The sequence below is a fragment of the Pteronotus mesoamericanus genome, unplaced genomic scaffold (genome assembly GCF_021234165.1).
Source record: "Pteronotus mesoamericanus isolate MK-2021 breed Mesoamerican mustached bat unplaced genomic scaffold, CSHL_Meso_final scaffold_651, whole genome shotgun sequence".
Taxonomy (NCBI): domain Eukaryota; kingdom Metazoa; phylum Chordata; class Mammalia; order Chiroptera; family Mormoopidae; genus Pteronotus; species Pteronotus mesoamericanus.
This window is the reverse complement of record NW_026555325.1, coordinates 24,139,758-24,160,477: the sequence shown is the minus strand read 5'-3', so window position 1 is coordinate 24,160,477 and position 20,720 is coordinate 24,139,758. Positions and strand designations below refer to the sequence as shown.

Genomic DNA, 20,720 nt, shown 5'->3' with positions numbered 1-20,720 from the left:
CATGGTGCATACATACAACAAAACTTTATGTTGAATACCTTAAATGTGTTTAATTTTTGTCAATTATACTTCAATAAAGCTGAAAAAACAAACAAATACAAGACATGTTAAATAGTAAATTTGTGATATAAGACTATCTTTTCAAAATAATCATTAAACATTTAGGAAACACTCACTATGCACATAGCAGTTTGGGAGAATCAAAGAAAACTAACGTTCTTTTCCCTTGTTGAGTTAGCAAGGTAAAAACTATCATTCATGAGGTATGTAAAAATTCCATTTAAAAATCTGTCAAATGTATAATATGGAAAGTAAATGTTATATTACTGTTTTTACAAAATAGTTATAATAAGCATTAGCACAGAACTTCTTTAGTAAAATGTTTTTGGTGATACTTGTGATTATGCTTTTTCAAAAACCCTGGTATTTCCCTGGCTGCCGTAGCTCAGTGGATTGAGCGCTGGTCTGCAAACCAAAGGGTCACTGATTCGATTCCCAGTCCAGGGCACATGCCTGGGTTGCTGGCCAGGTCTCCAATAGGGGGCGTGTGAGAGGCAACCACACATTGATGTTTCTCTCCCTCTCTCTCTCCCATCCCCTCTCTAAAAATAAATAAATAACATCTTTTTTAAAAAACATGATATAATTTTTTTAAATAAAACACCCTGGTATAGTAATAAAGACAAAAGAATTGTAATGGTCTTCATTGTCTTAAAAATTACAAAATTTTTTCATTATGTAGCATTCCCTTCAGTGATAAAGGCTATTTCTGGTCAAGATCAACAATTATCTAATCCAAAACTTCTTTTAACTAATAAGAAATATGAAAATTTCTGACAGAACTTAAAAAATAAACTAAACATAGTGCTAGATATGCTTTGATTGCAAAATACTGTTCATTGTATTCTGTTTGACTCTAAAATTTTTAATATTTATATATAGCAAGGACTCATGGACAAAACCAAAGGGGAAGAGCTGAGGGAGGGAAGGTGGGAGGGGGCAAGGCAGAGACAAATGTATTTAAAAAGTAAATAAATAAAAATAAAATAAAATAAAATTTTTAATATTTAAAATTAACTCATGGCAAGTCAGATCAATTGTTTTGTAGTCTTGCAGCTATATAGAATGAATATTATATTTAGCATTAAATTATTCAGAAAATATAAAACACAGAGTAAATTATCACGTTAAATAATTTAGAGATGGGATTATTGAGGTTTTTCAATTGATTCTTTAGACATAATATCCTCACAGTTTACAAAAATGAAAATACAGATGGAAGATACACTGCTGCACGCATCAACCACAGTATAAGTGGATACGTGAAGGCTTATTCTAGAGAAAATGACAAGGGAAAAAATAAAGGTAGGAAAATAGAGGTCAAGACTGGATTTTAAACAGAGAAAATAATTTGATTTTGATTCTAAGGAAAACATTTAATGAGGAAAATTGACAAAATAGGCAAATAAGTCAAGTGCTCTTACAAAAATCATTTTTATATTTGAAAATTGCTAACACAGTAGAGTTTAAAAGCTCTCATCACAATAAAAAAAAATTCTGTAACTATGTATGGTGCCAAATGTTAACTAGACTTACGGTGGTCATCACTTTGCAATTCACACAACTATTGAATCATTAGGTTGTATGCCTGAAACTAATATAATGTTGCATATCGACTATACCTCAACTTTAAAAAAAATCACATTAAGAGTTTTATAATACTTGTACAACATAAAAGATTTCTTTGTTCCACTAACTGGCTCACTTACTAAAATGATATGTTTCATAAAATGAACTAGAATTCATATGGTTTTATGCTGATGGTTATAATGAGATTTCAGGTTACAAAAGTAGATAAAGTAAAAGCAGCTTTGGATCATAATGTTTGTAACTGAGGATAATAAAAAAGAAACTAGGATGACTAAGATTTTTAAAATATTTATTAAAAGCAGAACACTTTCGATTTTTCCAGCTGTGAGATTTGACTAAACAGAAGTAATGGATGCAAGTACAGATGAAAGAAATAATAGAGTAAGAAGAATGGAGAGCTACAACTTGAAGAGAAAAAAATCATGAAGCAGAAATAAACAAAATAAATGTTTTTTTTGTACAGGTACAGAACTTAAGGTGCAAAATATGTTGCAATCCTCTTTCCTGAGTGGGAGTTAAGAAAATAAGAGTAATCTCCTATTTTCTCCTAATTGAGGGAGGTGCCAGAATTTTGTTAATAAATTAACTTCTGTTCTTCCCAAATACTTCAATATTTACAGTAAAATGCTAACAAACAGCCCCTCGCCCTAAGCATATTCTGGACAGCTGGAGCATTATCACAGAGCAAAGTAAAAGTGTTTTGGTCCTTTACACAGAAGGCCAACTTAATTCTGCCATATGGTTTCATGTAGGTCAACACCATACTCATTTAATATGCCTTCAGTTAATCTAATCACATCATGCTGAGTATGTGTGCTTTTAGAGCAATTCAGGCCTCCTGACTATTAGAAAAACTTAATAATGAAATAAAACCTCAGTTTACTGATGAATACTTACAACAAGTAAACTTCAGAAAAAACCACCACTTTTATAATAATATGCATTCAAAAAAATTTACATTAATGGCAATAATTCACTCACAATGTTAACAAAAGCCCCCAAACAGTAATACAATTCAAGATATGACTTATTTTTCAATGTTTCACTTACTGACACAGTTAGATTCTCCCAAATTATGTCAGAGGCAGAAATATTGGACTCTCTCCATTCCTTGAGTGTGTCGTTGCTGGGATTATGGGGTTCCACACAGTTACATCTGAAAAGGAAAAATGTAGAGTTTGTGAAGTAAGTATCTTTTTTGTCACTGTACTCAAAACAAATGTGGAATGAATCTTTCTTCCCTAGTCACAGCCTTCCTCCAACTAAGAGGTAAGAGGTTAGGTCATACTAAACTATTCTGTGACACACCATTTTCAGAAAGCAAACTAGATGTATTGCCAGGGCACCAGTCCACCCTGCAGTGTTTCCTGGAAAGAGGTCATTCCCTCTCTGTCCCAGTCAGAGAAAGTTTTTTAAAGTGAAGGTTAGAACACAGGGATTTGGGGGCCTTTCAAATCAGCATGCCTTCTAGACTTTAATATCACCATTTGTCTCTATATTATAAGTCAAGAGGAAAAAATACTAAACATCCAAATCCATAATTATAATTTACATATTTTTTAATATTGTAAAACCATTTCACTTGAAGTTGGAGTTATTTAATTCATACTCTAAAGATCATTAAAAACTTTGCTATGTAAATCAAAATTAAAGCTAGGTTGAAGTCTAGGTATCTCAGGGCACACTATTCTTTATTCTGAGTGATAGTCCTGTTAAATATCAAACAATCAATGCAAGTTTTTGAGTATCTACTACATATAAGGAACCATAAAAATTGCTGGATGGGCATAACAGCAGAGAGAATAAGAAATAGTTGGGCATAGTAATATTATTATGTAATAGAAAATAGTTTCTGATCTCATTTATAATTATTAATAAATGTTAAAATTTTATTAATCAATGAGAAGACACAAGAAAAGATGACCAATAAATTAATGGCTTTAGAAGATAACTTCAATTTACAAATAGTTTGTTTCCAAAAATTCATTCATAATCCTAGTATTTGTTCTTTGGAAAGCTTTTTCTTATAGAAACATTTTATAAATGGTGGTTGGGCTTCCAGATTAACCCACATACACTGCATAAGATGAAAATTAGTTGGACTGAAATTATAGTGGTATTAATAGAGCTATAGGACCTACCTACCATTTCTAACATTACCTCTACAGGAAAATATCTTACAATTTCTACTTGGTAAATCCCTCTGCCTAAGCAACAGTCCCTCTTCTGTCTTCAACATCAGGAACTAATCTGTTTCCTTTACCACTACTCATTCATTCTTCAACACTCAAAGTTGAGTGTCTGCTATTGCAAGAAGCTCTACTTGACTTTGGCAATATGGATGGCATGGTTCCTGCTCTTACTAAGAGAGGTTAGAGGATTCCCAGCTGGACTCACTTAGAGCTGAGCCTGTAAGGGGACAGAAGGTTCCAATGAGAATGTTGGTGACAGGACTTTAAGGGAATGGATATGGAAGTATTAGCTACCATGGGTAGCTGCAATGAGCCCTATGACAACAGAAGAAGAAGCTATAGCAAAAAGGAAACAAAAGTACCTAAGATGCAATAATAGATGTTTAATAATGCAAGCTATTCAAAGCTTTAGGTTTCTAAGTCCCAGATTGGCCCTATGTAGTCATGGAAGACAGACTTTTGCTTCAGAAAGTTCTGTTTTTTACTGGCTGTGCAGCCATGAGCAAATTATTCAAACACTCTATTGTGAAGATTAAGTAACTTGATATATATTAATCACCTGGTATATATTTAGGCAGTTTTGAAATTGTGGCTGCTACCATCATGATCATGATTGGTATTAATTCTTGTTCACTTTTTCTGTCTCTCACAAAATGCAATAAAACTATTACCTTTCACCTTGATGGAACACAAAAAGAACACCAGGCCTTCTCTAACATGCGCGTACTCTTTTCATTTTGTTTCCAATCCTTTAAAGGAATGTAAACTCTAACCAGCATTAGAAAGTTTTGCTACTATTACTATGAATCTATAGAAAAAAATTCCTGTTTAATTTTGGTTCTGGGTCATTAGATCACTGGGAAAATATAAGAAAGATACTATATGCATATAAAGAGAATACTTTATTTTAAAAATGTAAATTATTTTAGAAAAGAAATAACATTAAAACCATTAAATTGCTGAATATTTTCTAAAATTAAGAACCAGATCTAGCTTCTGGCTTAAAAAGGAAGACTGAATTCACATATTTACTTTTTCTCATTACCCAGAATTCATTAATCAAAGGAATAGTATAAAAATAAACATGAGGGGAAACATCAACAAAAGAGATATAGAAACCAATGGAATATGAAAAGTAAGATGTTTGAAAAAGCAGAACAGAGAAATCATAGCAATAGTAGTACTTGTACATGCAATCCTTAAAATATAGTATTATGCATATGAAAATATAGAGGGACAAGTGACTTGGCCAAGATTACACAGCTAGAAGAGTCAGAGCCAGAATTTGAAACTCGGCAGTCCGCTTTTAAACACCAACTGCCATGGAGGAGGGATCTGGCCTACCCAGTAGAATCCCAAAGAGGATCCGGATTCAGAGAAGGGCTCACACTCAACAAAGTAAAGTAAGAGCTGGAGCTGAAAACGCAGGAACTACGTATTGTTTATTTCAGAAATCCTCCCCGCAATACTACATACTTACAGACATGCGATGTCATGGAATGGCATCAGACTTTTCTCCCAGAAATACTGTGAAGAGTATGAGGCAAAATTATTTTGAACCTAGAATTCTACATTAAGCCAAACCATCAAATTAAATTTAAAGGAGAATTTTTAAAATGTTGATTTTTTTTGGTAAATTTGACAGTTTTTCTTGCATGCATTCTTAATTAGAAAGCAAATTAATAAATAAAAATAAGTTATGAAGTAAAGAAAAGAGTGGTTTTTAAAAAATTACACACACACACACACAAGAAACTGGTAGAATAAATGAATTCAGCAAACTTGTGGGACAAAAGTCAACAGACAAAAGTCAGTTACACTAACAATGAACAATATGAAAAGGAAATTAAGAAAACAATCCCATTTACAATAACATCAAAAAGAATAAAATAGTTGGAAATAAACTTAACCAAGGAGGCGAAAGTCATCTACCCTCAAAACTATAAGACATTGCTGAAGAAAAGAAAGAAGACACAAATAAATGAAAGACAAAAAACTGTTCATGTATTGGAAGGCTTAATGTTGTTAAAATGCCCATCAAAATCCCAATGGCATTTTTTACAGGAAAGAATTCCTAAAATTCATATGGAACCACAAAGGATCCTGAATAGCCAAAACCATCTTGAGAAAGAAAAAAAGTTGGATGCCTTGTATTTTCTGATTTCAAAACTTAATTACATAGCTACAGTAATCAAAACAGTACAATACTGGCATAAATATAGACATATAGAACAGCAGAACAGAATAGAGAGCCCAGAAATAAACCCTCACATAGACAGTCAGATGATCTTTGACAAGGACATCAAGACTACACAGTGGTAAAAAAAGGATAGTCTCTTCAACAAATGGTGGACATCGACCTGCAAAAGAATAAAACTGGATCCTTATCTTACACCATACAATACAAAATGGATTAAAGACTTCAATGCAATACTTGAAACCATCAAAATTCTAGAAGAACAGAGGGGAAAGCTTTATGACATTGGTCTTAGCAATATTTCTTGGATATGACATCAAAATCACAGGCAACAAAAGCAAAAGTATACAGTGGGACCATATCAAACTAAAGTTTCTAGACAGCAAAGTGACCAATCAACAAAGAGAAAAGTTAGTCTTTGTAATGGGAGAAAATATTTGCAAACTACGTATCTCATAAGTCATTAATATCCAAACTATATAAGGTGTTCCTATAATTCAATAGCAATAAAACAAATAACTTGATTAAAAAGGGGCTAAATGCTTGCGTTGGGCAGTGCTGTAATAAGGGGTGAAGACCCCAGATCTGGGACCAACCGCTGAAGGTGTAATTGCTAAGACGCTGCTCAGAAACATTCTCTTCACTGACGAACTCTCAAGGAGCCCAAAGTTTCTGCTCATGAAATTTCCACTTTACTGGAAAACAAATGTTGACTACCAAATCATCTTGAATGAGGCAGCGCTTCTTTCCTGAGCAATTATTCATTCCAATAACTAAAACCTATTGTGCAAAATGTTCTAAGAAATTAGAAACTGGGATGTACACCTACCTTTTTAGTGAGAGAAACTAAAGATTAGTGTGGATAAATACCCTGTTTTTTTTAAAGGCCTTATTTTTATAAAGAGTAAAAATAAAGCTGTATTAAGATTATAAACAGAAATGTATCCTAATGCCTAAAGGAAATGTATGAGCAATTAGTAAGACTATAAACAGAAATGTATCTTAATGCTTAAATGAGATATATTAGCAATTATGAAAAAATATTTCTCTGTATTGCTGAAAACTTTCTGTGGTTTCCCATTCTATTTTCCAAAAACAAATGAAGTCCTTATGTTTTTCCTATTTTTGTGTTGTTTGTGATTGGTGTGTATGTTTACAATTATGTCTAGAATGGAACTTATAAAAAATCTAAGCTCGGATGTGGCTGGGAGGGCATACCATATTTTTTTATCTAAAGGATCTATTTTTTTCCTTTTTACTTTATACTCAATACATAAAAACTATTTTAAAAATGTATGAAGGCCCAAGGCTTTCAGGTGGTCTGTTCTAAAATATAAGCACTGATTTTACCAGGAGGTGTTCTTTGTCAGCTTTGTTGCAGCGGCAGATTATTCACGGGTTTCCAATCCACCTTCCTTTTTTTTTTAATGCTTCCCACCCTGTTATTGCTTTAAGTGGAAAGAGAAGGAAAACCTGCATTTGGAAGTAATATTGAAATGAATCTTGACTCTGCCCCTTTGGACCTATTTTATCTTAGGAAATCACACAACTTCTTTGAGCGTTTGCTAATTCATTTTACATGGAAAATACTTACAACAAATGTGCCGCGTCGTGTTGAGGCTTTAACAAGGTATTATAACATGGGTAAAACTTCCACTACTATTCCTACAATGCAGTAGATGCTCAATATAAAGTACCTTACACATGTTTGTTATGTGGGTTATAAAATATTTTGATATAATCTCAAGTCCCAATCACTCCTATGAGAGGTAGGACAGGTATTTTTGTGCCCATTTCAAAATGAGAAACTAAAGCTCAGCAGCAGGCTCGTACCATGAAGAGGATGAAGTGGGATATAGGATTTTTGGTCTGTACTCCTTATATAAATGGAGCCCATGGGAGGTAGAGTTGGCAAAGGAAGCTTCTTTTACTTAACATTGTCCTATTTCCAGCCTAACTGTATGCTGTTGCAGCTAGCACATGCACAATATGAGGCTTCTAGTTTAACAGTTTGATTTCTACATTTTACAGATGGAGGAAACAGCCATATATGCAGATAGAGTTTGATTTGAATTCAGGTCTGTTTGACCCCGAAACCTCTGCTCTTTCAGTTACCATATGCTTCCTCTAGATGTACCTCTGTGCCATTCCCATCAGCATTGCCAAAAAGGAATCTACATGTTAGAGTGCGGGCTTCCTAGCATCCTCTTTCATGACTCGTCTCCTTTAAGATATTCCCCGCAAAATGCCAAGCAGCCTGGCCCTCATATCATGATAACTCTACCACCACTCCCCAGATTCCTATTTCTCACAGCACCATCTAAACCTGGCCAGGCACGGCTTCCTTCACACGGCCTGTGTGTGCCCCGTTCCCTCAGGGCCCTGGTTTGTTTTTCGGAGCAGTTTTACCGTGTCAGTGAGGACAATGCCGGAATGTGTATTACTCCATTCCTGGGAGCACACTGACTTTCTCACAGTGATGTTCTGAAAGTACAAAGAAATTTGGTACGGAAACGGTGAGTTCATAGAAAAGACACTTTTTTGGAGAGTCAGGTCTGTAAGTGGACATTAGTCACCAGTGCCTCCTTGTCAGACCTGTCTCTTGAATTAATAACATTCCTCATCAATAATTCCAAAAGAGGAAAAATATGTTTTTTACCCTCAAACCTTTATTTTATACCTCACTGATATCATGGATAGCCAACCAAAAATGAAATCATTATTGTTCCCTAAGTTAGGTGAATGGGGCAGCCACTACCTTAAGGAAACAGGTGCACTGCTCCTTCCTCAGCCCGCACCTCTGACCTTTGAAATCTCGGCAGACAGTTCTCAGAGGTCACATGACTGGACAGGAAGTATGAAAAAGGTCTCTCTACCCAGCCCTTCCCTTGTTGATTCAAAGAAGGCTCTGGCTATTTAGACTTTATGTCCTCAAACATCAAAAAAGATATTCTAAATAAATAAATCAGTAATAAAAGGAGAAAAAAAATCCCACTTCCTTGTTTTTCATCTATACTGATGAATTTAGTCAAATAACTCCAATCCAAAAGTACAATAAAGAAAAGGAAAAGAAAAAAAAAACACTAGAAAGAGCAATGTAAGGAGATAAAAAGTAAGTTTGGATTGATTCTTCTGTTAATTTCATCCAAAGTAATTTTTAGTGACTCTAGTCATAAAATGGCAGTATTAATGCAAGAAAAATCTTTCAATACATAAGTGCTTAGCATACTGACTTTGGATTCTTTAGCCAAGGTTCCTATGCTAAGTCAAATGCAAGCACTTAACCTGAGCGACTTTGGATAAGTTACTTATCACATTTTACCATGTATAATGTGTACTCTTTTGCCCAAATTGTTGAGGGAAAAATAAGTATGCACATTACACACGAGTATAATGATTACATGCCATGGGTATAATAATATGTATAATAATCCTGTGTATCATGCGCCCAAAACGTAGGTGCACATTATACGCAGCAAAATACAGGTAACTTCTCTATATCTGTTTTCTTAAAGTGGGGATAATGATAGTAATCAACTTCACAGGGTTATTACAACGGTAAAATAAGTTACCTTTTTAGGTAAAAGCACCTGGATCTGGCAAAGTAAATCCTATTTAGGTGTTAGGTATCATCATTATTGTTCTCCTTGTTATTACTATTGTTACCAGACTGGGAAGCCCAATAATCCAAAGGCAATAGAACGGGTAGTATCTGTACATTTTCACATCTTTACATTTTTAAAAACACAAGTGCCAATTAATTCTGACTTATGGTGTTGGATTGTTTGACTTAAAATACATTCTTCACCAAACACTATCTTTTCCTGTCTGTCCCTTCACCCTAAGTGTCTGTGCTCTAAGCTGTCTTGTTTATGTAAATGGCTACAGAGGGATTAGATAAGCATGATAATTAAATGCCTTCACCCAAAAGCCTTTGCTTTGGTTTCAAGGCTAATGGAAGTGATCAGTCTTCTTTACAGAAGAGCCTGTGGCTTTTTTCTGGAAAACATAACTTGATAGCACTCCCTTCAACATTATTACTAATTTTAGTTCCTGGGTTACAGATCTCTTTTTGTCTTTGTAGTTATTACTAGTGCCTTCCTGTGTGTGCTGAGCAGTAATGGTTTGTGATTCATTTTTCTTTTTTTTTTTGAAGTCTCTTTATTGACTGAATTAGCCTCCAGAGTGCTGTGTGGCAAGTTAGATATTAATAGTGTATATGGCATAAAATCAGAGAATTATGATCTATCTGTAGAAGCCAAGCATGATTTTTATGTCTCTTCTTTTTTTCTATTTCAAAAGCATTTTGAATTAGTGAAAAAAATAAAGCCACACTATAGAATATTTATAAAATGAAAAACAAAAAGAAAATCTTTCACAGTCTTTCCATCCGGTACTTTAATTTTTGACATATTTCTTTCAAGAGTTCTTCTTATATTTTCAACATATTTATGAGGCTACACTGTTTTTAAGCCCCATCAGTGGCTTTGACAAGCAGTTGTGACATGACCTGTGTTGGGTTGTAAGAGTAATTCTGGCAACTCCACAGAGAGCAGCCTGTGGAAGAACAAGTGTAAAATCAGGGACACCAGTCAGAAGGCAACTGTAATAATCTAGACAAGAGATTATGGAGGTAGAGAGGGTGGTAAGTAGTATTTAAAGTTTATGTAGAGAGCCATTATCTTTGTTGGAAAGTCTGGGTGGGTGAGAGAGTAGTCAAAAATAAATCCCTGGGTTTTTGTGTTGTTTTTTTTTTTTTTTGTCTGAACAGCTGAAAGGATGGAATTGCCATTAACAGGGGGAACGACTTCAGAGTTTACTGTTACAACTCTAAACATAAATAGAGCTAAACTACAAGCACTTACTCAGTATACTAGTTTGCTAGGGCTGCTATACCAAAGTACCACAGACTGGGGGGCTTAAACAATCGAAAGTTATTTTCTTCCGGTTCTGGAGGCTAGAAGTCTGAGATCAAAGTGTCATCAAGGTCGATTTCCTCTGAGGCCTCTCTTCAGCTTGCAGATGCTACCCTCTTGCTGTGTCTTGCTGTGCTACCTTCTCGCATGGTCTTTTCAATGTGCTTGTGCATTCTGGTGTCTCTGTGTGTGTCCAAATTTCCTCTTCTTATAAGGACACAAGTCAGATGTAATTAGGACCTACCCATATGACCTCATTTAACCTTAATTACCTCTTTAAAGCCCCTATCTCCAAATACAGTCATATTCTAAGGTACCGAGGATTAGGGCTTTCACATTCAAATTTTGGTGGAACTCACTTCAACCCATAACAACAAGTGATATGATTTCAGAGTGAGTAGGACCCCCCACTGACCCCCCCCCCCCCGCCTTAGTCCTTAAAGTCTGCTTTTATAATTGAAAAAAAAAATCTACTACAGTTGCTTCATTCTTTTAAATATGAAAATGAAATTTCTGTAACAAAACTAGCCTCTTACCAATCACCTTTATAGCAAGTTCTTATAGATTGTGAAGATGCCAGGTAGGGACCTTTGCAATGAAGAGATGAGCAACATAATGGGGTGAGTAGAAGCAGCAGAACTGGCCTCAACACAAACTTCACTGAGACTAGTAATGAGCATTCACTTACAGAACATATTTTGTTACCCTTCACATAATATTTGAGCAGTCTTACAGAGGAAATATTTATAAAGATATTTTAGGTGACATACAAAAACGGTTTTACCTGAAACTGAGAGCTATTACAATAGAATGTTTTTATACAGTAAACTTCTTCCTTCCTGAGAGTTATATATACACCACTTCACTTAATGTTTTCCTATTTATTAAATAATAAATGTAAAATACATAAGCTGAACACCATATATAATCAAGAATTGAATTTATACATGGAAAAGTTATTCTAAGTTAACTGAACTTGGCTAGTTCTAAACATTGAGTAGAAATACTGTTCAGAGAAATTAACATGTTAGTTTCCATAGTTAAAGGGAAGTGTTTCTTTTTCCAAAATAAGTTATTAGTAATAGCTCTAAGAATTCTTTTAGCATAACTAAAACTATAAAGTACATAGTGGTGATACTTAAAATATCCAACAATGAATGAATAATGTAGCAACATTTTACATGAACAAGATTAATTTGCTGAAAATATCCCAATAGAAATGACAGATACACTGAGTAAAATTATCAAATCACATACAAAGAGCAACACTGGTATTCTATCAAACTCATAAAGAATTCATGACAATATGCTGAACAGGTGAGATAAAGTTGAGTGGCAGAATGAGATCACACCATCTAATAGAGAAAGCGTAACACTGAGAAACATGGGCTCTACTCTTCAGTATGCTTTACATGATTATTAATAAGTCATAAGTCATTAACTTGCTCTATAAAATAGATTCTATCTGCTCCACAGGATCTTAGTAAATATAAAGTGATGTATTTAAGAGGATTTTTCAAAATTGTTAATTTCCTTGGAATTCAATTCCAGGGAGAACTTTAATTTAAAAATATAAAACTTCAGTGAACTTATTTTAACTGATATTTAGAAAGGTAAATTGCTTAATAGTTGCTAGAGCAATAGTTCACAACTTTTTATAGCCATGTATTTCTATATATTCTGTCAAATCACTACATGCTTTTATTATTCATTTTTTTCCCTTTACAATGGGTGTTAAGGATATAAAAATCCAGTAGAACTTTTAGAAGAACATTTTATCATAAATACCTGATTTTTAACAAAACTCTTGCTTATTTAAGCTTTCTCTACTTTTCTCTGATTGCATGTGTATCAGTGGCTCAGAAACAATGACTTAAAAATTTTTTTTTAAATTCCAGGAGTTGGAAGAACTATTAAGAAGCTGGTAGATCCCATCATCTACAGGTAAATAATTCTACAATGTGTCTCAGAAAAGCAAAGATGACGGATACCATATTTTCAGTTACACATACAGACATATATATTAAACAAACATTTATTGGGAAATATGAGCAGAACATTTCATGATTTTATAATTGAAAAAAATTATATCATGGGTGCTTTATTCTTTTAGATATCTAAATGGAATTTTTGGAAGAAATAAAATTATCTTTCTAGTGATCATTCTAAGAATGGTCATCACATCTCAACAAAGTGGAATACTGTGTATTTGATATACAAATACGTGACTTATGGCCATTCAATGTATTTTTTTAAGATTTTTAAAAAATTTATTTAAGAGAGAGGTGAAGGGAGGGAGAAAGAGAAGGGGAGAAATATTGGTGTATGAGAGAAACATCAATTGATTGCCTCTCGCATGTGCCCCAACCGGGACCAGGCCTGCGACACAGGCATGTGACCTGACCAGGAATTGAACCAGCAACATTTTACTTTGAGGGACAATGTTCAACCAACTGAGTCATGCCTGTCAGGTCATTCAATGTATTTTAAAGAAACCACCAATTCCTGCTTAGTACTCTCCCTCTAATATGGAAGTTCATGCAAATTTTTCCCCTTTCATAACTATTTGACAAGACAGTATGACAGATAAATCTATTTAAGGTTTGCAAATCTATAGTTACAGAGAAAGAAAACAGCAGCTGGAGGTGGATCTGAGAATATTGTTAAAAGACACTTAACAAAGGCTTACTGGTGTCTGCCAAGCACCTGGCTCTCTGGGGGCAGAAATGAGGAGACAACCTTATGATTCAAAGGTTCATAGTTTGTTACAAATAATGAGGATAAAACAGGTCAATAATAAACTTATACTGGATAGTATTGCTACTGGAGTTAAGACTTTATTAAAACAAGAATTTAATTCAAAAGCAGGAAGGAAAAACAAAGATAGCAAGTGTTTGGATTAAGAACCAACAATAAGATGATTGTTAGAAATTTATTTATTGAAGAATGTTCCTAATACCAGCTTTTTAATAGAGAAAAAACTCATGTTAAATATGCATTCGAGTTGCAAGAAGCATTTCAGAAATGTAAAACTACGAACCAACATGTTCATTTCACGCTATGTGCCAAGCACTTTGCTACCACAGGGGATACAAAGGTGTGCTTGCCTAATAGTCATGGACCTACCCTTGTGGCGATTCATCTAGTGGAGTTACACATACATTACACAAATAAATACACACAAATACAATTGCAAAGTTATGTTGCCAGCAATTCTGGATAAATTTAGTCAAGTGCATGTGGCAAAAAAGTGATTAAAAGGATGAAATACTGGGGCTTCTCTAAATGAGTTTTATTCTTTATTTTTGATTAGTTAGGACTAACAGGTCAATGAGCTGCGATAACCTCCCTTTCACCTCCTCCCTCCCCACGTCTCCATCAGCTTCGCAGTTCTGCAGGTCGCAGTCCTGCCTCTTTTCCAGATGACTTTCCACCATGTTGGCACCCTGTCTAAATTTTCAGCCAGAACTAATTTTATGAATTCAATTTGTACATTTTTATCCCACATTAAGATTCTCATAACATCTCAAGTTTTTTCAAAACTTCTAGTTGAAATCTTTAAGAGTAGTGTGAAAGATACTATAAAAAGGCACAGTTGCCTTTAATGGTCAAACATGATTGGTCAGGTGATGTCAGTTATATTACAGTATGTTCAGTTAATCAATAGGCACTAAATATTGCTGTATTTTATATTATTATGCTGGGACTATAGGAGATAAAATTGTTACATTTTCTGCTTTAAGGGAGCCTTGAAGAGATTAGTTAAGGAGATTAGAAAAATAATATTCTTCCATGAGTATAAAGTCAGGCAGTAAATAACATTTATCCAAAAGAAATCACTGTCTTGGGTTATGTAGAGGACTGGGGCTGAAAAAACAACAACAAAGAGATAGGAAAAGGAAAAAAAAAGGCCTTCCCATAACCTAGTGGTGAGATCACACTTTTTAACAGCTTGGTAATTATTGGATACTATTCAATTCCAGCATGCCAATATATTGGAAGCTAAGGTCATAAACCCTGCTCTTTGCTTTGATCCAACCAACTGCAATGAGTTAATACAATCCTAATCTTTCTTTAGCTAGCCATATTTGAAGATGTTAAATTATTACAATATATTTGAAGAAACATTTAATCTTCCATGAACAGAATGCTTAACTCTATTTTTGCCATTTCTTAAAAACAAAGCAACCTAGAAAGTTATTTACATGAACTCATTACTTATTGCTAACTTGACAACTTCAGCTTGATCATCTGGTGAAACGTATATATTCTTGAAACTAAATTGATTATCTTGACACTTGCTCTTGGCACAATGAAAGAAATGCTTATGGCTTCAAATACAAGTTCTACATATTACCACATTATAAAATTAGGATGTCAGAGGTACTAGGCATCCTGGCCTTACAGAAATTAAAAACACTTTGTTATTTGGTTGGCAAAACTATAAATTTAAGGAGATCTGCATACAGGACACCCGAGTATAAAAAATATCTTTGAAAAGTAGATGAGGCCTCCTCTACATCTTACATCTCAGCAAAATATGTGAGCATAAAGGCATGTTAAGATTGCAAAGATTGTAACTCAGATGTACTGCATCCCAGCTTCAACATTTTCTAAGAATTTGTCTCATAAAAACTGTGAAAGCATGAGGCCAGCAATATCAGTTGAAAACTGTAGGTGAGCATGAGTATAATGACACTTAAAACTTATTAGGTCACAGTGACAGGAACAAAAAAATCACTGAAAGTGTCTTGTGGACTTCATGAAACCCAAATTGTTTTATACAAGTGGGAGATTATACAATATATCAAAATAGTCATTAATGTTAGCACTAACTTTTAAGTATGCTGATAAATATATGCGTTACATGTATAGTGTAAAAGATTAGTTTTGTTTTTCCAAAGAGCAATAATGGCAAAACCTGATCAAAGCCATGTATAGAACATCAGTGGTTCAGGAAGCCAGCATGAAACAAAACATAAGAAAGTGCAGTAACCATGTTTCCTAAGAAGATTACTATTCTGTGTTTTTCTTATACCCATTTCAGGTCAAGGAGACATTAAAGCCTCACAACTTGTCAGGATGAATAAATCTTTCCCTCCTACCTCCCCAATTTTGGTTGAAAAGGGCACTTGGGCAATGGAACACAGTGATTAGCCCACATTCCTAATCAGCCTTCTAATAATTAGGTTTCAGATAGAGGTACACCCTGTGATAAAGCATAAACTGGTGGGGATCTTTTTTTAAAAAGGCAGAGATGGAAACATTAGGCAAATCAGGACCTGTGTCCACTCATCTTGATCGCCATAACAGGCAAGAATAATGGACAAATCAAGCAATTTTTTTTTCTCAAATTAGTCTCGAAGCATAACCCCACAATTTGTCTTGATCTCATCACTCTTTGATTCCTAGAATTTTGCAATCCCATGTTTATCCACTCTGTCTCTACCATCTCTTGTCTCTCTTTCATCTGTCTCTGTGTTCTCATTTTTAAACACACACCGATCTTTTTTATCACAAATTATCATTTGTATGATCTCATTGCCTGCTCCAAAGGCCCTGTTTTTCACTTTCTTTGACACCGAAGTGGCCTACGCACCCTTTCTTCATTTCTTTACCACCTACTCCCTTCTTAATTTTTTGCAAACTGGCTTCTTCTAATCATGTCTCTCCTCTCCACCCAACACAGTGTCTTAAAGTTAACAATGATGTCTCTTTTTTATTCTCTTTGATCTCTATACCAAATATCTCTAAAGATTTCTTGATACAGTTTTGTCTCTTGTCTTCTACAACCTGATATTATTCGTGCTTTTTTCCCCTTTTCTGCTGCCTCTTTCTAATTTTCTATCTGTTGATTACAATTTTTTTCATTCTTCTACCTTCAAGCTGTGACCATTATCCAGGACTCAGTCCTTGCTTCTCTGATCTTTTTCCTTTCTAGACGAGGGAATTTTAAACTGTGATCCTCAACCTGAAGTACCTTAGAGACAGCCACTAAGGGTAGAGGGAACAGCTGAAACGGTGGACAGCTACTGCCTCCACACCGCTTCAAGCAGAAGAGCTCCACTGTCACCTATTTTATTTGTTCCATATTGTTTCTTTTTGAGAGCTTATTTGTATTCATCAGTGTACAGAAAATTATATCAGATTATAAAACATAAGTCTGATTTCTCATTTGCCACTATCTATATGACTTTGAACAGATATTGCAAAGCATTGATGAGTTGCTTGCATCTGGGCCTGTGCCGTTCTCTCCTCTGCACCTCTCTGCTGTCTTGTTCCTCAGCACCTTTCTAATTGCTACTCATTTTTAGGTCTTCTATGTGACTTCATCCAGGAAGTCTTCCCTGAACCCAAAATTTAAGTTAGGTGGTTCTCCTATGTGATACCATAGCATTGTGTACCAATCCCTTAACACAGCACTTAATTGTGTTGTCTATTTGTCTGCATTCCGTATTAAACTGGAAGCTCATTGAGAACAGAATATTTTTCATGATTTCCTTAGCACCTGACATAGCGTCTGGCATGGAGTAGGTTTGAACATCCAAGCAAAGTATACATCCTAGCAAGGATATTCAAATTAGGAGGCACTGCTCTTTTTGCAACTGAAGGAAAATGAAAAGGTAAGTATCACTGTTATCACTCATTCCGATCAAATGGCTCTTCCCATCTGCCTGCTTGCTCAGTGTCCCTGACACCTCCTTCATCCATTTCAGAACCTTGTTCACAACACCCTCACTATTTGCTTTCACTGAAAAGTTATTTTGTTTCTACTCTCATTTTCTTGCTGAAAAACAAAAGTATACTGTTTAAAGCTATCTCTGAAGACCAAGAAAAAGTACTAAAACTCACAGTATTTTCCAAAATGAAACACAAAAAAATCATATAATCATATCAATAGATGCAAAAAAGCATTTGACAAAATCCAGCACCCATTTATGATAAAAACTCTCAGCAAAGTGGGAATAAGGGGAACATATCTCAACACACTCAATGAAAAAAAAAAGTGTTTTCCTCAAAATCAGGAACAAGACAGGGATGTCCACTTTCACCACTCTTATTCAGCATAACACTGGAAGTCCTAGCCACAGGAATCAAACAAGAAGAAGAAATAAAAGGCATTCAAATCGGAAAGGAAGAAGTAAAACTGTCATTATTTGCAGATGACATGATACTATATATAGAAAACCCTGAAAATTCCACCAGAAACTATCAGAACTAATAAATCAATTCAGTAAATTTGGAGGATACAAAATAAATATTCAGAACTGGTTGCATTTTTATACACAAATAATGTACTATCAGAAAGAGAAATTAAGAAAATAATACCATTTACAGTTGCATCAAAAAATGCCTAGGAATAAATTTAGTTAAGGATGTAAAACAGCTATACTTAAAAAATTATAACAAGTTGAAGAAAGAAACTGAGGAAGATACAAATAAGTATAAGCATATACTGTGCTCATGGATAGAAAAAATTAGTATCATTAAAATGTCCATACTACCCAAAGCAATCTATAGATTCAAAGAATTCTCATCAAAACACCAATGGCATTTTTTCACAGAACTAGAACAAATAATCCATAAATTTATATGGAACCACAAAATAGTAATCTTGAGAAAGAAGAAGAAAATTAGAGCTATCATGCTGCCTTATATCAAACTATACTACAAGACGACAGTAGTCAAAACAGCATGGTGCTGGCAAAAAAAAACAGACACATAGATCAATGGATGGAATAGAAAGCCCAGAAATAAACCCATGCCTATATGGTCAATTAATATTGGACAAAGGAAGCAAGAACATACAATGGGGTAAAGACAGTCTATTCAGTGAATGGTGAAGGGAAAATTGGATAGATATATGCAAAAAAATGAAACTAGACCACCTTGGTATATCATATACAAGAATAAACTTAAAATAGATTAAAGATTTAAATGTAAGTCTTGAAACCATAAAAATCTTAAAAGAAAATATAGGCAGTAAAATCTCAAACACTTTGCTAGCAATATTTTTTTCTGATGTAACTCCTCAGGCAAGGGAAACAAACAAACAGACAAACAGAGCTAAATGGGACTCTATAAAATTAAAAAGTTTTTGCACAGCAAAGGAAACCCTCAACCAAACGAACAGACAACCTACCAAATGAAAGAAAACATTCATCAATGATACATCCAATAAGGGGTTAATATCAAAAATTCATAAAGTATTCATATAACTTAAAATAAACAAATGCTCCAATTAAAAAATGGGCACAAGATCTGAATAAACACTTCTCCAAAGAGGACATACAGAGGCCCAGAGGCATATGAAAAAGTGCTCAGCATAGCTAATCTTAAAGAAATGAGATATCTCTTATGATTATGGTCACTAGTCATAAGAGAAAAGAGAAATTAAAACCACAATGAGATATCACCTCATACCTGTCAGAATGGCTACCATCAATAATCAACAAACAAAAAGTGTTGGTGAGGATGTGGAGAAAGGGGAACCCTTTTGCACTGTTGGTGGGAATGCAGACTCACCAACAATGGTGCAGCCACTGTGGAAAACAGTATGGAGTTTCCTCAAAAAATTAAAAATGGTACTTCCTTATGACCCAGTGAGTCTACTTCTGGGTAAATGAGGTCTGTCCAGAAAAAGCCCAGCCATTGCTAATATAATGAGAACAGTTCATGCAACATCAATATGAACTGCAGCCAAGGAGAGTAGACTGGAACGTGCATGCATGAACAATGATAGCTTCACTATACTAGTCAGTGGATGCAGTAGACACCACTAAGTGAGCGTGCGTACTGGGTGGCTCTCACATTCAAAATGATTGAGAGTAGAGGAATGACTCTGCATCAAATTTTACATTAAGCTTGAACATTCTTCTGTATAAACTAATCGGGTGATTCAGAAGCCTGCAGCTATGGGCAACTGGTGATTGGCATCTTCATCAACATAACATACCCACTCACGCATCACATCTCATGCAGAGTTGTTTGGCAAAACATCAAGTCGCCCAGGTGACTTAGCCCCCTATAGCCCAAATCTGGCACCCTGTGACTTCTGGCTTTTCCTAAAACTAAAATCACCTTTGAAAGGGGAGAAATTTCAGACTGTCGATGAATTCAGGGAAGTATAACAGGGCAGCTGATGGTAACTGGGAGAATTGTGTGAGGTCCCAAGATGCCTACTTTGAAGGTAACTAAGGCGTCATTGTCCTATGAACAATGTTTCTTGTATCTTGTATCTTCTTCGAGAAATGCCTCTATTTTTCATAGTAAATGGATGGATAGTTTCTAGACAGGCCTCATATATCCAAAGAAACCCAAGACACTAATTCAAAAAGATATATGCACCCTTTTGTTCAGTGCAGCACTATTTACAATAGCCACAACATGAAAGCTACCCAAGTTCACATCAATAGATGTGTGGATAAAATGTGGTGGTACATATACACAACAGAATTTTACTTGACCATCAAGAAGAATTAAATCTTACAATTTGTAATAGCATGTATGGACGTAGAGGGTATTATGCTAAGTGAAACTAGTCAGAGAAAAACAAACACCATGTCATTTCACTTATATGTGAAATCTAAAGAACAAAATAAACAAAAAAAGAAAACAAAATAGAAATACTCATAGAGAGAGAGAACAGACTGATGGTGCCAGAGTAGAGAGAGGCTGAGGGTGTGGGCAAAAAAGGCGAAGAGATTAAAAAGTACAAATGATAGTTACAGAAATGTCACAGGGGTGTATAGTACAGCATAAGAA

The 20,720-nt window shown here is 34.7% G+C and overlaps 1 protein-coding gene across 4 annotated transcripts in view; it reads right to left on the bottom strand.

The window, feature by feature from the left end:
• The window catches only part of SLC4A10 (solute carrier family 4 member 10), a 277,734-nt gene that overhangs the window by 40,005 nt on the left and 217,009 nt on the right, over positions 1–20,720 (bottom strand). For all 4 annotated transcript variants that reach the window (XM_054562648.1, XM_054562649.1, XM_054562647.1 and 1 more), the window contains one exon: positions 2,701–2,806. In XM_054562648.1, the coding sequence (XP_054418623.1) occupies positions 2,701–2,806 (106 nt within the window). The remainder of the gene's footprint in view (positions 1–2,700; positions 2,807–20,720) is intronic.